The sequence below is a fragment of the Apteryx rowi genome, unplaced genomic scaffold, assembly GCF_003343035.1.
Source record: "Apteryx rowi isolate R43461 unplaced genomic scaffold, aptRow1 scaffold_94, whole genome shotgun sequence".
In the NCBI taxonomy this organism is placed as follows: domain Eukaryota; kingdom Metazoa; phylum Chordata; class Aves; order Apterygiformes; family Apterygidae; genus Apteryx; species Apteryx rowi.
Genome location: NW_020451249.1, coordinates 830,241 through 843,064, shown reverse-complemented (window position 1 = coordinate 843,064; position 12,824 = coordinate 830,241). Strand labels below are relative to the sequence as shown.

The 12,824-nt window shown below is 52.5% G+C and overlaps 1 protein-coding gene across 1 annotated transcript; it reads left to right on the top strand.

Moving 5' to 3' along the window:
• On the top strand, positions 1-2,575 carry FOXF1 (forkhead box F1; the record flags this gene model as incomplete). The annotated part of the gene is made up of 2 exons (XM_026092037.1): positions 1-667; positions 2,415-2,575. Coding segments are annotated over 2 exons (828 nt in total), but the record flags the coding sequence as incomplete, so codon positions are not given.
• Between the last annotated feature and the right edge of the window lie 10,249 nt (positions 2,576-12,824).

Genomic DNA, 12,824 nt, shown 5'->3' with positions numbered 1-12,824 from the left:
CTCAACGAGTGCTTCATCAAGCTGCCCAAGGGGCTGGGCCGCCCGGGCAAGGGCCACTACTGGACCATCGACCCGGCCAGCGAGTTCATGTTCGAGGAGGGCTCGTTCCGCCGCCGGCCCCGCGGCTTCAGGAGGAAATGCCAGGCGCTGAAGCCCATGTACAGCATGATGAACGGGCTCAGCTTCAACCACCTCCCCGAGAGCTACAGCTTCCAGGGCTCGGCCGGCGGCCTCTCCTGCCCCCCCAACAGCCTCTCCCTCGAGGGGGGCTTGGGCATGATGAACGGGCACTTGTCCAGCAACGTGGACGGCATGGGCCTTGCGGGACACTCCGTGCCCCACCTGCCCGCCAACGGCGGGCACTCCTACATGGGCAGCTGCACCGGCTCCTCGGCGGGCGACTACCCGCACCACGAGAGCTCCGTGCCCGCCTCGCCGCTGCTCGCCGGCGGCGGCGTCATGGAGCCGCACTCGGTTTACTCCAGCTCGGCCTCGGCGTGGGCACCCTCCGCCTCGGCCGCCTTGAACACCGGCGCGTCCTACATCAAGCAGCAGCCCCTGTCGCCCTGCAACCCCGCGGCCAACCCGCTGTCGTCCAGCCTCTCCACGCACTCCCTAGACCAGTCCTACCTGCACCAGAACAGCCACAACGCCGCCGAGCTGCAAGGTAAGGCGGGGGCCGGCGGGGCGGGCACGCGTGGGCTGCGGGGCTCGCTGCGCCGCGCCGCGCCGGCTTCGGAAACGCTTTACCGCACCTCGCGGGGGAGGCGAGCACGGCCGCGGCGGGAGGCCCCCGGCCCCCCTCCCCCCCCCGAGGCCGTGCCGGTCCACGCCGTCGGGGCTGGCTCCGCGTGGGGCTCCGCGGGGTGGGGGCCCCCGCACCCTGCGCAGCCCAGAGCGGTGCAGCGGGGCCGGGAGAGGCGAGCGCGGCCGGCCGGGACCCCCCCCCCCGGCCCGGGGCTGCGGGAAGGCAAGGCCGAGACGGGCCGGGCAGCCCGCGGAGCTGGGAGAAAATCGTCAGGAGACGGCAGAGCTGGGGGGGGGGGCGGAAAGGGGGGCGCAAAGGGGCTGCCGACGCCCGCGGGGCTGACGGGGCGCCCAGCCCGGTTCCTGCCCTTCAGCCCCGCCGGGCTGCCCGGCACCGGGAGGGGTCCCGCGGGTCCCGGCGACACTGGCAGGGAGAAAAGGGGCCGGTTTCACGGCCGGGGTGGCCTCGCTCGCCCCCAGGGCGCTGCAAGCAGCTCCCTGCTGCGGCCCCGCAGCCCCCGGGCCAGGCCCGGGCCAGGCCCCGCAGCCGCGGCGTTGCCCACGGGCCGGGTTAGGCGGTGCGGGCGAGCGAGCCGGGCTCGGGGCGCTTTGTCCGCTCCCGGCCGGCCGGGACAGAGGCCTAGGGAGGGACGCGGCGCTCGCAGGGCCTGGACGGGTCTGAGGCCGCGGCCCGGTGGCAGCAGGCCGGGCCGGGCTTGCTGCGGAGCTGGTGTCCGTGTTGCAGCCCCGGGGGGGGGACTCGGCGGCTCCGCGGGGGCCTCTCCGCCTGCTCCGCGTTTCCTCCGCGGCCGCGGCCAGGTGGGGCGGCTCGGGCCGCGGGTTTCTGCCTAACCTCGGGGCGCCCGGCCGCGCTGGCGGACGAGGCAGCGGAGCAGAGCCCGGCCCGGGTGTAAATAGAAATAACACGCAGGGAAGGAAGGTAAAGGGGCACGGCGGAAAGGAGCCGCCCGCGGTGGTAGCTGAAATGCTCCCGGGCAACACCCCAAATTCACTGCGAAGTAGCGCTGCCGAGCCCCGCCGCGGGCTGCGGGAGAACCGCGGCCTTTCCCGAGCCGGGGACCGCGGCCGGCCCTGCGCTGGGGGTCCCGAGTCACCCCCGCTTCCTCGGGGGGCTGCTGTGACCCGAGATCGCTGCCGAAACGGCAGAAACGGTTTTGCTTTCGGCGGCCTTTCCGCCTCGGCGCTCTCCGCCCGGCGTCTGCCCCCGGCCCGCCGGGGTGGGTTGAGGCCGGCCGAAGCGGCGCCCCGCTCCGCCGCCGCTTCGCGCCCCGCGGAGGCGCGGGGAAGCGCCCTGCACCCTCGCGTTGGGGCGCCGAGGGCGCAAAATGGAAAAACCTGTCTGCTCGCAGTGTCCTTGGGCCGGGCAGGAAAGCGCCGCGCCGTCCCGCCTGCGCGCAGCGAGCCCTCGGCGCCGTGGGGATTTCCTCCGCGGCACCTGTCCGCACCCGCGGAGCCACGGGCGGGCCCGAAGATTTGCGTTCGTGGAGAAAAAAGAAAAAAAAAAAAAACCACAATTCCGCGCTGAGATCCGGGGGTTTGCGGGCGGCGGAGGGGCTCCCTCTCCGACCACGGCCTTGTCCCCCTGCTCAACCTCCTTTGCTAAATATAATTATGATGGCTGACAATTTTTTCCCCCCGTCCCGCAGGCATCCCGCGGTATCATTCCCAGTCTCCAAGCATGTGCGACAGAAAGGAATTCGTCTTCTCTTTCAACGCCATGGCCTCCTCCTCCATGCATTCAGCGGGCAGCGGCTCCTATTACCACCAACAAGTGACATACCAGGACATCAAGCCGTGCGTTATGTGATACGGGGCGGAAAAGCCACCTCCTGGGGCCCCCAAGGCCTGACCCGGGCACCGAGCCCCCCCCGGGGCCGCCCCCAGGACCCGCTCCGCGGAAGGGGGTCCCTGCAGACTCGCTTTGTCCGCGCGGCGCAGCGCCGGGCGGCGGCCGGACGCCTGGGACCACTGTGCGCGGCCGGGGACAGACGCGTGCGGGCCCCGGGGCTGCGGCGGCCCCTCCGCTGAGCATCGGCCGGGCTGCGGCCGGAGCCCGGCTTCCAACACGTGTCTTTAATCAAAGACGGTCTCTGCCTTCTTCTGCTTCTTCCTTCGGGTTGGGATGGGTTGGCGAATGGGGAGAGGAAAAACAAAAAGCAGCCCCCCCCCAGACCTCTGCCGCCTCCTCCCCGAGATCCCCGACTGCAATTTTGGGTTAAGAGTTTAACAAATGAGGTTTTGATTTTTTTTTTTAAAAGTTCTTAATGGATCTGTGTAAGTCAAAGCATTAAGCGATGCCACGGCGCCGTTTGGTAGGGGCAGAGCTGCAACGAGATCCAGCCTTGCCGGGGCTGCCGGCTCGGCCTGGGCGCTGGGACCGAGCCCCAGCGCGCAGGGAAAGCGCTGCCCCGCGCTGCGCGGGGCTCCCCGGGCGGCGGCCCCGTTCCGCGGCCACGGGGCTGCGCGCGCTGCCCCTCCGCGCCGGGAGCGCGCTGCACCGCGGCCAGGAGCGGGGTCGCGCTGGGGCCCTCCCGCCCCCAAACGCTTCAGTTCTGTCTCAGTTCGAGCCCCTACTTCCGAGAAATTCCTAATTTTCTTTTTTTTTTTCTTTTTTTTTTGCCGGCAAACACACAGCCAGCAAAAATCTCTCAGAGGGATTTTTTTTAGCTATTAATATTTTTTTTTGCCTGCATAAAGACTGCAGGATCAGACCCTATGCAGAGAGAATAAGGCACTTTGAAAAGAGACAGCCATGCTCATTCTGTTATTTATTCTTCATTTTTTTTGTTGTTGCTAATAATCGAGACACAAGTAGTCTCAGTTGATCAGTATTAAAGCGGTGGATCTCTGTTGGCAATATTTGCCATATAGATTTTTTTTTTTAGTTAACCTTTGTAAATTTTAAATCGATCATGGTCTCTGTGTAAAGACAATCCTCCATATGTTTTTATAGAAATATATATATAATGAAGGATTATTCCCCTCCGTTCCCCTTCTTTTTTTTTTTTTTTTGGCCCTCTTTGTACAGTTTGATGACACCTATTTTAATTTCTTTCTGCACTGTATAAAATTGTAATTATTTTTTTTTTTTTGGCCCAGCCCTTTTGTGTACGTTTGTCCCTAAGGAAAAAAAAAATTGAACCAAAATAAAACATGTATGTTATTTGTACATGGGCTTCACGATTGTATGAGCAGCAAATAAACGAGCATGCGGTGTACTACGCGTAATTATATATCTGAGGAGTGCGTGGCCCGCCCGGCTCCGGCCGGGGCGCGGAGAGGGCTCCGCGGTGCGCTGCTTCCCCGCGGCTGCCGGGGCCCCGGGCGCGGAGGAGCCGGGAGGCCCCGGCCCCGTCGCTCCTCCGCTGTCAGCGCTGCAAATCTTCGTACGTTTGGTGCAACAATTTCCCACCGCGGTGCGGGCCCGCGGGGGCCTCTGTTGTTCTTGGCTGCGGCTTCCAACAGGTCCCTTATCCCGGCGATCCCCGTTCGCCGCACGGAAATATTTCAAGTGATAATAACAAGACGGAGGAGGGAGGAAAATCGGAGGAGATTATTATTTTTTTCCCCCAAAGAGAAACCGAAAGGCGATTTTTGACAGCTCGGCCTGCCTTTTACTTGGAGGCAGCGCGTGTCGCTGGAGAGAAACAGCCCTCGGCTCCTTGTCTCTCTTTCTCCTCCATCCCAGGCCGGCTATATAGATATATTTTTAAAGCCAGCCCGTGTCCCGCACCCTACCCCGGAGGGAAACCGTCGGGTTCAAACCCAGCGCCGCGGAAAAAGCCCCGAAGAGGGGAGAAAAGGCAGCTCGGCTGCCGGGGGGCTCGGCCGAGCCCCGCTGCCCGGCGCGGCCCCGCCGCTGCCCTGGGCCGAGCGGGGGGGCATCAAAACCTTCCTCAGGTTTTGCATCGGGAAAAGGTCGGGAAAAAATGCCGACAGGTAAACGGGGGCTGGCACGACTTGTGTAAAATCCAGCGCCGCTGGGTTCGAGAAGAATAAATATGTAACGCGCACACGCTGCAGCCGGGAAAGAGGAACAGGCAGCGGGGGAACACGCACGGCTCATCTGAAAAATAGGTTGTTTGCCGCAAAGTTTGGTTTTGTTTGGTCTAATAAAGGATGCTACCATACCGGGCAAATCTTGGCTTTAGTAACCTCCTTAGACCAATATGCCTTCATCAATGCTCATACTATAAATACATGCACATACATAAAAATAGATGCATACGAATTAATCTGCTTGTTTGTCTGTGTATTTCTGTCTTTATATATAGCTAATAGGAAAACTCGGGTACTGCACCCTATCTAGCCCAGTTGTGTGTAATCAGCTTATCTAGATGCAAGGTTATGTGGTAACCGCAAAAGAAAAACTTTCTAATTATTCTTCTAATTAGGCTAGGTGGGGAAGGCTCTATCAGAGGTGGAGAAAGACTTCCTCAGAGGTTTTTTTTTTTCTTTTTTTAAGAGTAGATCTATGTAGGCCAAAGACAAGCAACCTACAGTGTTTATTGGGGATTTCCTGGTGTCCTTGTTTCTATGGCTTTGTGGATTGATCCTTCTCTCCATCGCCTCAGCTCTTGCCTAGTCCTGTTGGAGGTGAGCCATGTTGTTACCATCTTTTTCATGTGCAAGCTAAGGCCTGAGCTTTTGCTCCTGAAGCGCATATCTGTGCTAGGTGTGGCTGAGATAAAGGTCCGGAGGTTAGGAGTTCAGTCTCTGCCGAGTGGTTCTTCCTTCCTTGAAATCTCACTATCACTTCTAAGATTCGTTTTCATCCCTTAGATTCATTTTGGACCTGCTTGTTTGCATGCACAATCAATTGTTTGAAAGTTTGGGCTCCAAGGGGGCTTGGAAAATGAAGGCAGGCACCTTGCAAGCCTCAGGTCTAGCCTGAGAGAGGCTTGATTTCTGCTCCCCAACAAAGGTTTGCATGATTCATTTTTCTCCCTCCCTTTGCCTTCTCCCTCTCTGTGCTGCCAAACCTGGAAAAACAGAACCACCACATACCGTGGACGCCACATATTCCTCAAGCCAGTGAGCGCAGTCTAAACAGACAGTTCTCCATCTCAGACACCTACCTCAGGGAGGAAAGGATGAAACCCTGCAGGCTCCTGCCCCCAGCCCCGAGCCCTTGTTCTGCACAAGACAGATCTGCTTTTGCCTTGGATCCGTTGTCCCATGCGATGGCAAAAAGCATAGCTGGTTCCTTTGCACAAACTCCGCTTGTATGTTTATGTGATCAGTTGGACTCTTGTAAGAGGTGAGGAGAAATAGGTTTGATCAGAAACACTGTATTTGCTCATGCAACAGCCTCCCCCTTGCCAAAATCTAACCCACGGCCAGCTGATGTAGCTAGATTCAGTATCAGTGATCTACCCTCTACTCCTGGTCGCCCACTCACTGATCAAGAGGTGATCTAGCAGCACAGTTATCTGTTTTGGGCACTTCTCCTGTAGGAAGGAGTCTCTCATTGTAGACGCCCTGTAGAGGCCTATGGGTTTTCTACAGGACTTTTGCTCTGAAATTTTAGCGGAGCAGCAGCCTTATCGAAAACCCATAGGAATTTACAGTGAGAAACAGGGCCTAGTGCATCCGCCTGTATTTGGTTTGGGATGTACCTATGCTCTGGGGACCAGAGTGTTGTACCGCAAGTGTGTTGTACGCAGCCTTTGGCCTGCCGGAGCGATACAGTGCCACAGCAAAACACTTTGGTGGCCAGGCGCGTCGGTAGCCCGACCATTTCCCTCCGCAGTTTGCGCTAGCTCGTCCCCAGGCTGCCGGCGTTTCCTCCCAGCCCCGCAGGGCCACCGTGCAGCTGCAGCTCTCTCTCCTGCTTTTTCCACCTTGTCCTTGTGTCCGCGCGGGGTTTTGATTGATGGGGGCACACAGGGGTGTCCTCACCGGGAATAGCTGGAATTGGTGCAGTTGGAGCACGGGAAAGCTCTGCAAACCGGTAAGGTGCAGGGGGCCTGACGGGGTGTGTGTGTGGGGGGAAGACCCCGCAGCTCCTCCTGCACCTTTCCTGCCCAGCCTTACCTGGGATCGCTCCGGCACCGGGTGCGGAGGGACCCCGGCGAGCCCCGAACCGCGGCCGGGGCCGGGGCCGGGCAGCACCGTTCCCGTGGCGGCAGCGCCACCTGCTGCCCGCCCGCGGCCGCGCCGCCGCTCCCGCCGCTCCCGTCCCAAAGGCGATTTATTGCTATTATTAATTATTATTATTATTATTACTATTATTGTTATTATTGTTATTTATTTATTATTATTTCATCGTGTTTTTAAAGCTGGGCCGCTTCCTGACGTTTTCGACGGCAGATAGTGTTCGTCGCGTTGGGATAGGTTTAAAAGTTTTTTTTCTTTTTTTTTCTTTTTCTCGCGCCTTTGGCTCATCTTCAAATTTAGCATTGAAATGTTGAGGATTGAAAATATCAGCTGGGCCTAGCTTATAGGATGCTTCTGGCTCAGCCTCGTTCTACGCTCAGTGAGTATACTGCCCAGGTGGGGCAGCTGGGGGTGCTTATCGTGGGATACCGCGAAGTCTAGTTACGAAGCAGATACTTAGCACATGATGCCCTCGGATGGAGGTGGTTACCCAGACTAGCAGAAAACTAGTTGCCTTGGAGACCTTCCTGCTGGAAACAGACACCTGTAATCTTAAATGGCTATTTGGAAAACCTAAATTCTGAGTTTGGTCTCTACTCTTAGCAGGTAAAGGCTCAAATCCATCAAAATAATTAGATGCCTGACTTCTCCCTGGAATGCAAGAAGTTTGGGACATATATACTTTGTACCTACATATCTTGGGGGATCTGAGCCACAGTTCTTGTCACTTTTGAGAAGATACTTTGATTTCTCTGTCCCTGAAATGCTTTTGAGAGACAATGCCCAAACACTTGTTCACTTTCCATGTATATATATAAGAGTAACTGCTGCATGACAGCAATTTCGGCAGGAAGAGAAAGTGTTTGGGGTGCTCCTGCAGGCTTGCATTTGACTGTGAACAGTATTTACGCTTCTGTGACAAGAAGTCTTTGCCACGGGGAGCCATCCCCGGGGACATAACACATGACGCAGGTGAGCATGTGAGCTGCCTGGCTGAAAGAGAAAGGCCTGATGAGCGGGAGATGCCTAGAGTGCTAACAGGAGCTCTGAAATGATGAACTGATGTTATTCATAAAAACAATTATCACATTGGCTCAAGAAGTGAGGAAAGGCATGCAGCTCAGTTGTTTTTTAGTTAACTTTTTACTGCCAGTAATTCATCCTGCTCCATCAGAAACTAAAATCATAATATTAATGATAACAGAAGGAATAAAGTTTATCATTATTGATCTTCTGGGGTGGACATCTATTTACACAGGCTTATAAAAGGTTCTTGAGACCAGTTCCCCATTATCACAGGATGTTCTGACCTATCAAAATACTGATAAATTTATTAACTCCAATCTTAAAATAAGCTAAATGTTTCCAAGGGCAATGCAGCTCCTTTGGGAAATTTCACTGAGGTAGATTGCTGCATAATAAATATGAACCTCCTCTTCTTGGACACTTCTTACAGATTCTCTGAGTGACCCCAAGAAGCCTGAGGGCCATAGGTTGAAATTCACTGTCACAGGCATAGGTGTCAGCAAAAAAACCCCAATCATCTCTGCTTGATCGTGGAATGAGATGCTGGGACACTGGCAGTCCCATCTCACTTCAGTAGTTCTTACACTGGCATAAATATATGAGCCTGAACATAGTCATTTCTTTATTTAAACCAGTTGAAAGAACCAGAATGGTACAGAAACTGCAGTTCTGTGGCTCAGCTCAACTTCAGGCTAATTACTGAAAAAATAAGCAAACACACCTGGGAAAGCAAGATGTCAGAGCCTGGAAAGCTTTGCAGTGACTTACAGTACCAGGAGTTCACTTGGAGAAGGAATTGCTGCAGCAATCGTTTTCCTGTATGGCGGTAAAGAAAAGACCCTGCAGATCAACTGCCCGAGTAATCATTTCCTTCAGAGAAATGGAAACACCACAGGTTGGAGTCTAAGCAGTGCAAGTGCCTGGAAACATTTTGAAAACATGATATCTGTTTGGAAAAATAGCAAGCATTAATCTTGTCTGAAAGATTAACTTCATTCTAGCAAATCGCTCAGAATTACTGGGGAGTGACAGCAACGGCTACACTAATGCCTCGAAATGTAGAGGCAGCATTTCATGATGTTTCCTTCCCTTTCCTTTCCTTTCCTCCCATCTAATACCTCTACGTTTGCCTTATGCCTACATGAAAAAAAAAAAAGTCACCGTGGTTCAGTCCCATGTGTTCTTGCATGGGATGGGTGGGCTGTGACACACGTTTATGTGATTTGCTCAGACTCTGGAGGGGGCATCTCTTCAGAAAAGCAGCCCAGTTTCACATCTTGTGTCTTCTCTCATAGGGTGAGAGACCTGTGATTTATGTCCTTGGACTGAGGAGAGATTTGCAGCTGGGTCACCTGACTGCAAGGCTCTTCTGGAGCATGAGTGTCCATTCGCTCATATGCTGCCCGGCCACAGTACAGCACAGTGGCTTCCACCGCCACGGATCGGGCCGGCTGCCTCTGGCAGGCGTTTGGAGGCAGAGGGTCACAGGATGACAGCGACGCTGCCGCGCTCCACTGAGGAGCAATGAGATGCCCAGCTGGGAGACCAGGTACTTGTCACATAGAAAAGTCCAAAGGGCCCTTCTGGCCCCTTTTCCCCAGCTGGTTTGCAAAGTGCTGGAAATTGCCAGCTGCATCTAGTCTATCGGTAGTCATCTCCACGTCTGTAAAGTGTGGTCGTTACCAGGGCCACGGTAAAGATTGACTAGACAGGTCCATATCCTGAGATCATTTCTCCCAGTGACTTCAGTGGGATGCCCAGCCCAGAACAATGGCAGGATACATGACCCTAAACATTTCTGCGGTTCTTTGAAAGATGAAAAGGAGTGACTTCTATACCTATGTCAGTGGAGGGGCCGGCAAACATTTCATGATGTTTATAGCAGACATCGCGGACATTGCACATGAAAACATGGGAAATGGTGCGCTCTTCTTGTAGAGAGATTACATTTTATAGATGGCAACGAGGAAATAAAAGCATTCATACCCCTATGTGAAGCAGGCTGTCGTGTATGTTTGCCTGACTAATATGGCCACAGTCACAGATGTTTCCTCCACAGCCAGAACTGCTGTATGGGGCTGTTCCTTCTGAGGAACCGGGATGAGAGCGTTCACAGCACATGCTTTTCCTCCCTCTCCTCTGCCCTTGCTGCAGTTGTAGAGGAAAATGCAGCACCAATGCTAGATTTTTTTTAATGGAAACATTTTCCTAAAAACATTTATTTCTCCCTTTGGAGCACTAGAAGATGATGAAATAAAAAAATGACAGGACTTCAAGCCAATACTTAACCATGCCTTTCCACAGATATTTTAGTAGTCTCCAGTGATAATGAGCTAAATCCTCTGTCCTCAAAGACTGCTTTCTGGGAGGGGATCAGGGAATGATGTGAATGGAGGCTCTGGAGGACTGGATGGAGACCTGCCTTTGTGAAACAGGATCAGGCTCTACTGTCTTCCCACCCCAGTGTCGAGATTGTTTTTTCTCCCTCTCTATGGAAACAAAAAATCTCTGACTCTTGTCACTCAGAGAAGACTACACAGCAACATGGCTTGTTTACTCGCTGCTGTTTTTTTGGTGGATTGAAGCTGTGTGGCCTTGTCCTTATTCCAGGAAACGCGTGGACATAGCTGTCTGAAGGAAAACCCTAGTGATTGTACAGTTTTCAGGGCTGAGTGGCAGTTAGCCACCTCGCTTTTATTGTTAGCGGATTACAGTGTTGCCTCACTGTTCTGCGCCACACACCACGCTGTGACTAGTATCATTCAACAAAAGAAAATCCACTCCAAAGCGACCAAGTTCTAAAACCTAATGGATTCGCTTGATACTTGGTTTTCTCCTAGCATCTCCCAAAAATGGGGATAAGAAGAGGGTGAGTAGAGGGGCAGAATGATTCTAGGAAACGCATATATACGAGGTAACACCTAGGGTGGCCACGATCTGTACCCTCTTAGCTGCCTTGAAAATCAAGCTGACCAGCCTCAGGAGTTGTTCAGCATCCTTCCCCATTGAACCCTCAAAAAGAGGGGCATGCAATAACAAAATCCTAACTTGTTTGCGCCATGAAAGGAACTGGAAAGAATGCATCAAACCACATGACAAGCTAGGACATCAGGCTGCAAAGAGAATAGAAAGACCTCATTTTTAATTACTTCTAAACAAAGTTGGCTCAGAAAGTATTTCCCATTGTACTGCTGAACTTTTCTTCTCATCACACAGCAGTGAAACACAGGCTCTTCTGTTGCTGCAAGTGAACTAAAATCAAGTCTGCTAGGGATCACTGCATTTCCTATTAAATGCAGATCACCATATCACAGGCATTTTAAACTTCTCTGCAGTGTCCAGGCCCTTCTTCGTCATCTTGGATGTTTTTATCATGAGAGTCTCGAGAAGCAAGGATGTCCCACTGTCCTTACAGGAAGAGACTGGGGACTAAGTGCTTAAAGAGGTTTTCTCCCCATTGCTCTGGGCATAAGCGGTCACAGAATGCCAATTAGAGAGCTGTCTTGAAGCACTGAGGCCTCTGAAATCCTAGGCTAGTGCTTTAGTCACAACAATAAACTGGTGAAGTATGGGCGAGTATCTGCCTGAGATGAGGCACAAACTGTATCCATGCGTCTCTAGCCAAGTTCAGCCTAGGCTCTAGCTGCAGAATGACAAATACAACTGGCACAAAATGAAGAATTATCAGTACAGTAAAGGTTCTCATCTCCAAAGCCTGTTAATTTAGACTCTAAATTCTTCAGGGCGTGGACTTTCTAGTTTGGTCGTTGGTAAAATATCTTGTGTAGTCTTAGTCAGGGCCAGAGTAAAACACAAACAGGCTTCAGTTCCTAGAGTTTCATCATGAGATCAGAGTCTAAGGATTCACTAAGTATTACATTTCAGTTGTGTAGACTCAGAGAAAAGTCATAAAGCGACTCGTATATAACTGATGTCTTCCTGAGCGTACAGAGAGCCTGAAACAATAGATCTAAGAGATGCAGACTGCCCCATTCACTTTTTTCTTCAAAATCTGTTGTCTCCCTCCAAGTAGGAACTTGGTCAGGCTGCAAGAAAAAATCCACATCACACAGCTAACAAAGCCAGAAAGGCAAGTAGTAGTGTGCCTCAGGCAGTCTTGCATTATTTAATTAAATAACAATTTAGCATCTTGCATTGAAATGTCTTTCAGCAAAAGATGAGCAACTTCACAAAAAGCACTAAGGGCCTCATCCTTCCACAGCTTCCCTTGCTGTCCAAGACAAAAATCTCATTGACTTTCAAGTGTGCAGGGTCAAAATCCTACTAAATGTATTAATACATGATGTATTTCAGAAAGCATGAGATATACCATCTTCCTCACAGGTAAGCTTATAGACCAGCTTTGATGCAAGATGAAAATATTTAGGTTCCTACAAAATCATTCTTGTTTTCACTGTGCGAGTCCTATAGCAATCCATATGTGGCATGATATTCTTTATGGTTTGTCATCTTTAAAAGGGAGATGGTATGTTCTTGAGTCATATTTGCTAAGAGAAAAACCTAATGAAACTAAAGCAGACTGACATAAATGAGTAGGTCAAAGTAAGGACTGTAGGGCAGCCTAACCTGATTTCTGAGCACTACTGTTTTGTCTTCATGTAACTTCACAACTTCTCTTCACTAACTTTATGCAAAGGCTCTGAACCCTGGAGAACTTTCTGCAGCTTCAGGCTTTATCTTCAACAGCTGCCTGTAATTCCTTTTCTGAAGATTGCTGCTCTTGAAGCAGAGATGACAGAAATAAACTTGTACCTGCACCTCAGTTGCTACTGATTAGCTGAAGCTGCTGACACAGATGGGTTTGCAACAGACTGCCAAACTGACCTGGAGCAGCTGCTGTCTTGAATTAAGAACACACTTTAATGACTTCAAGATGGCAAGACCCAAAGGATGTTACATTTATTAATAAC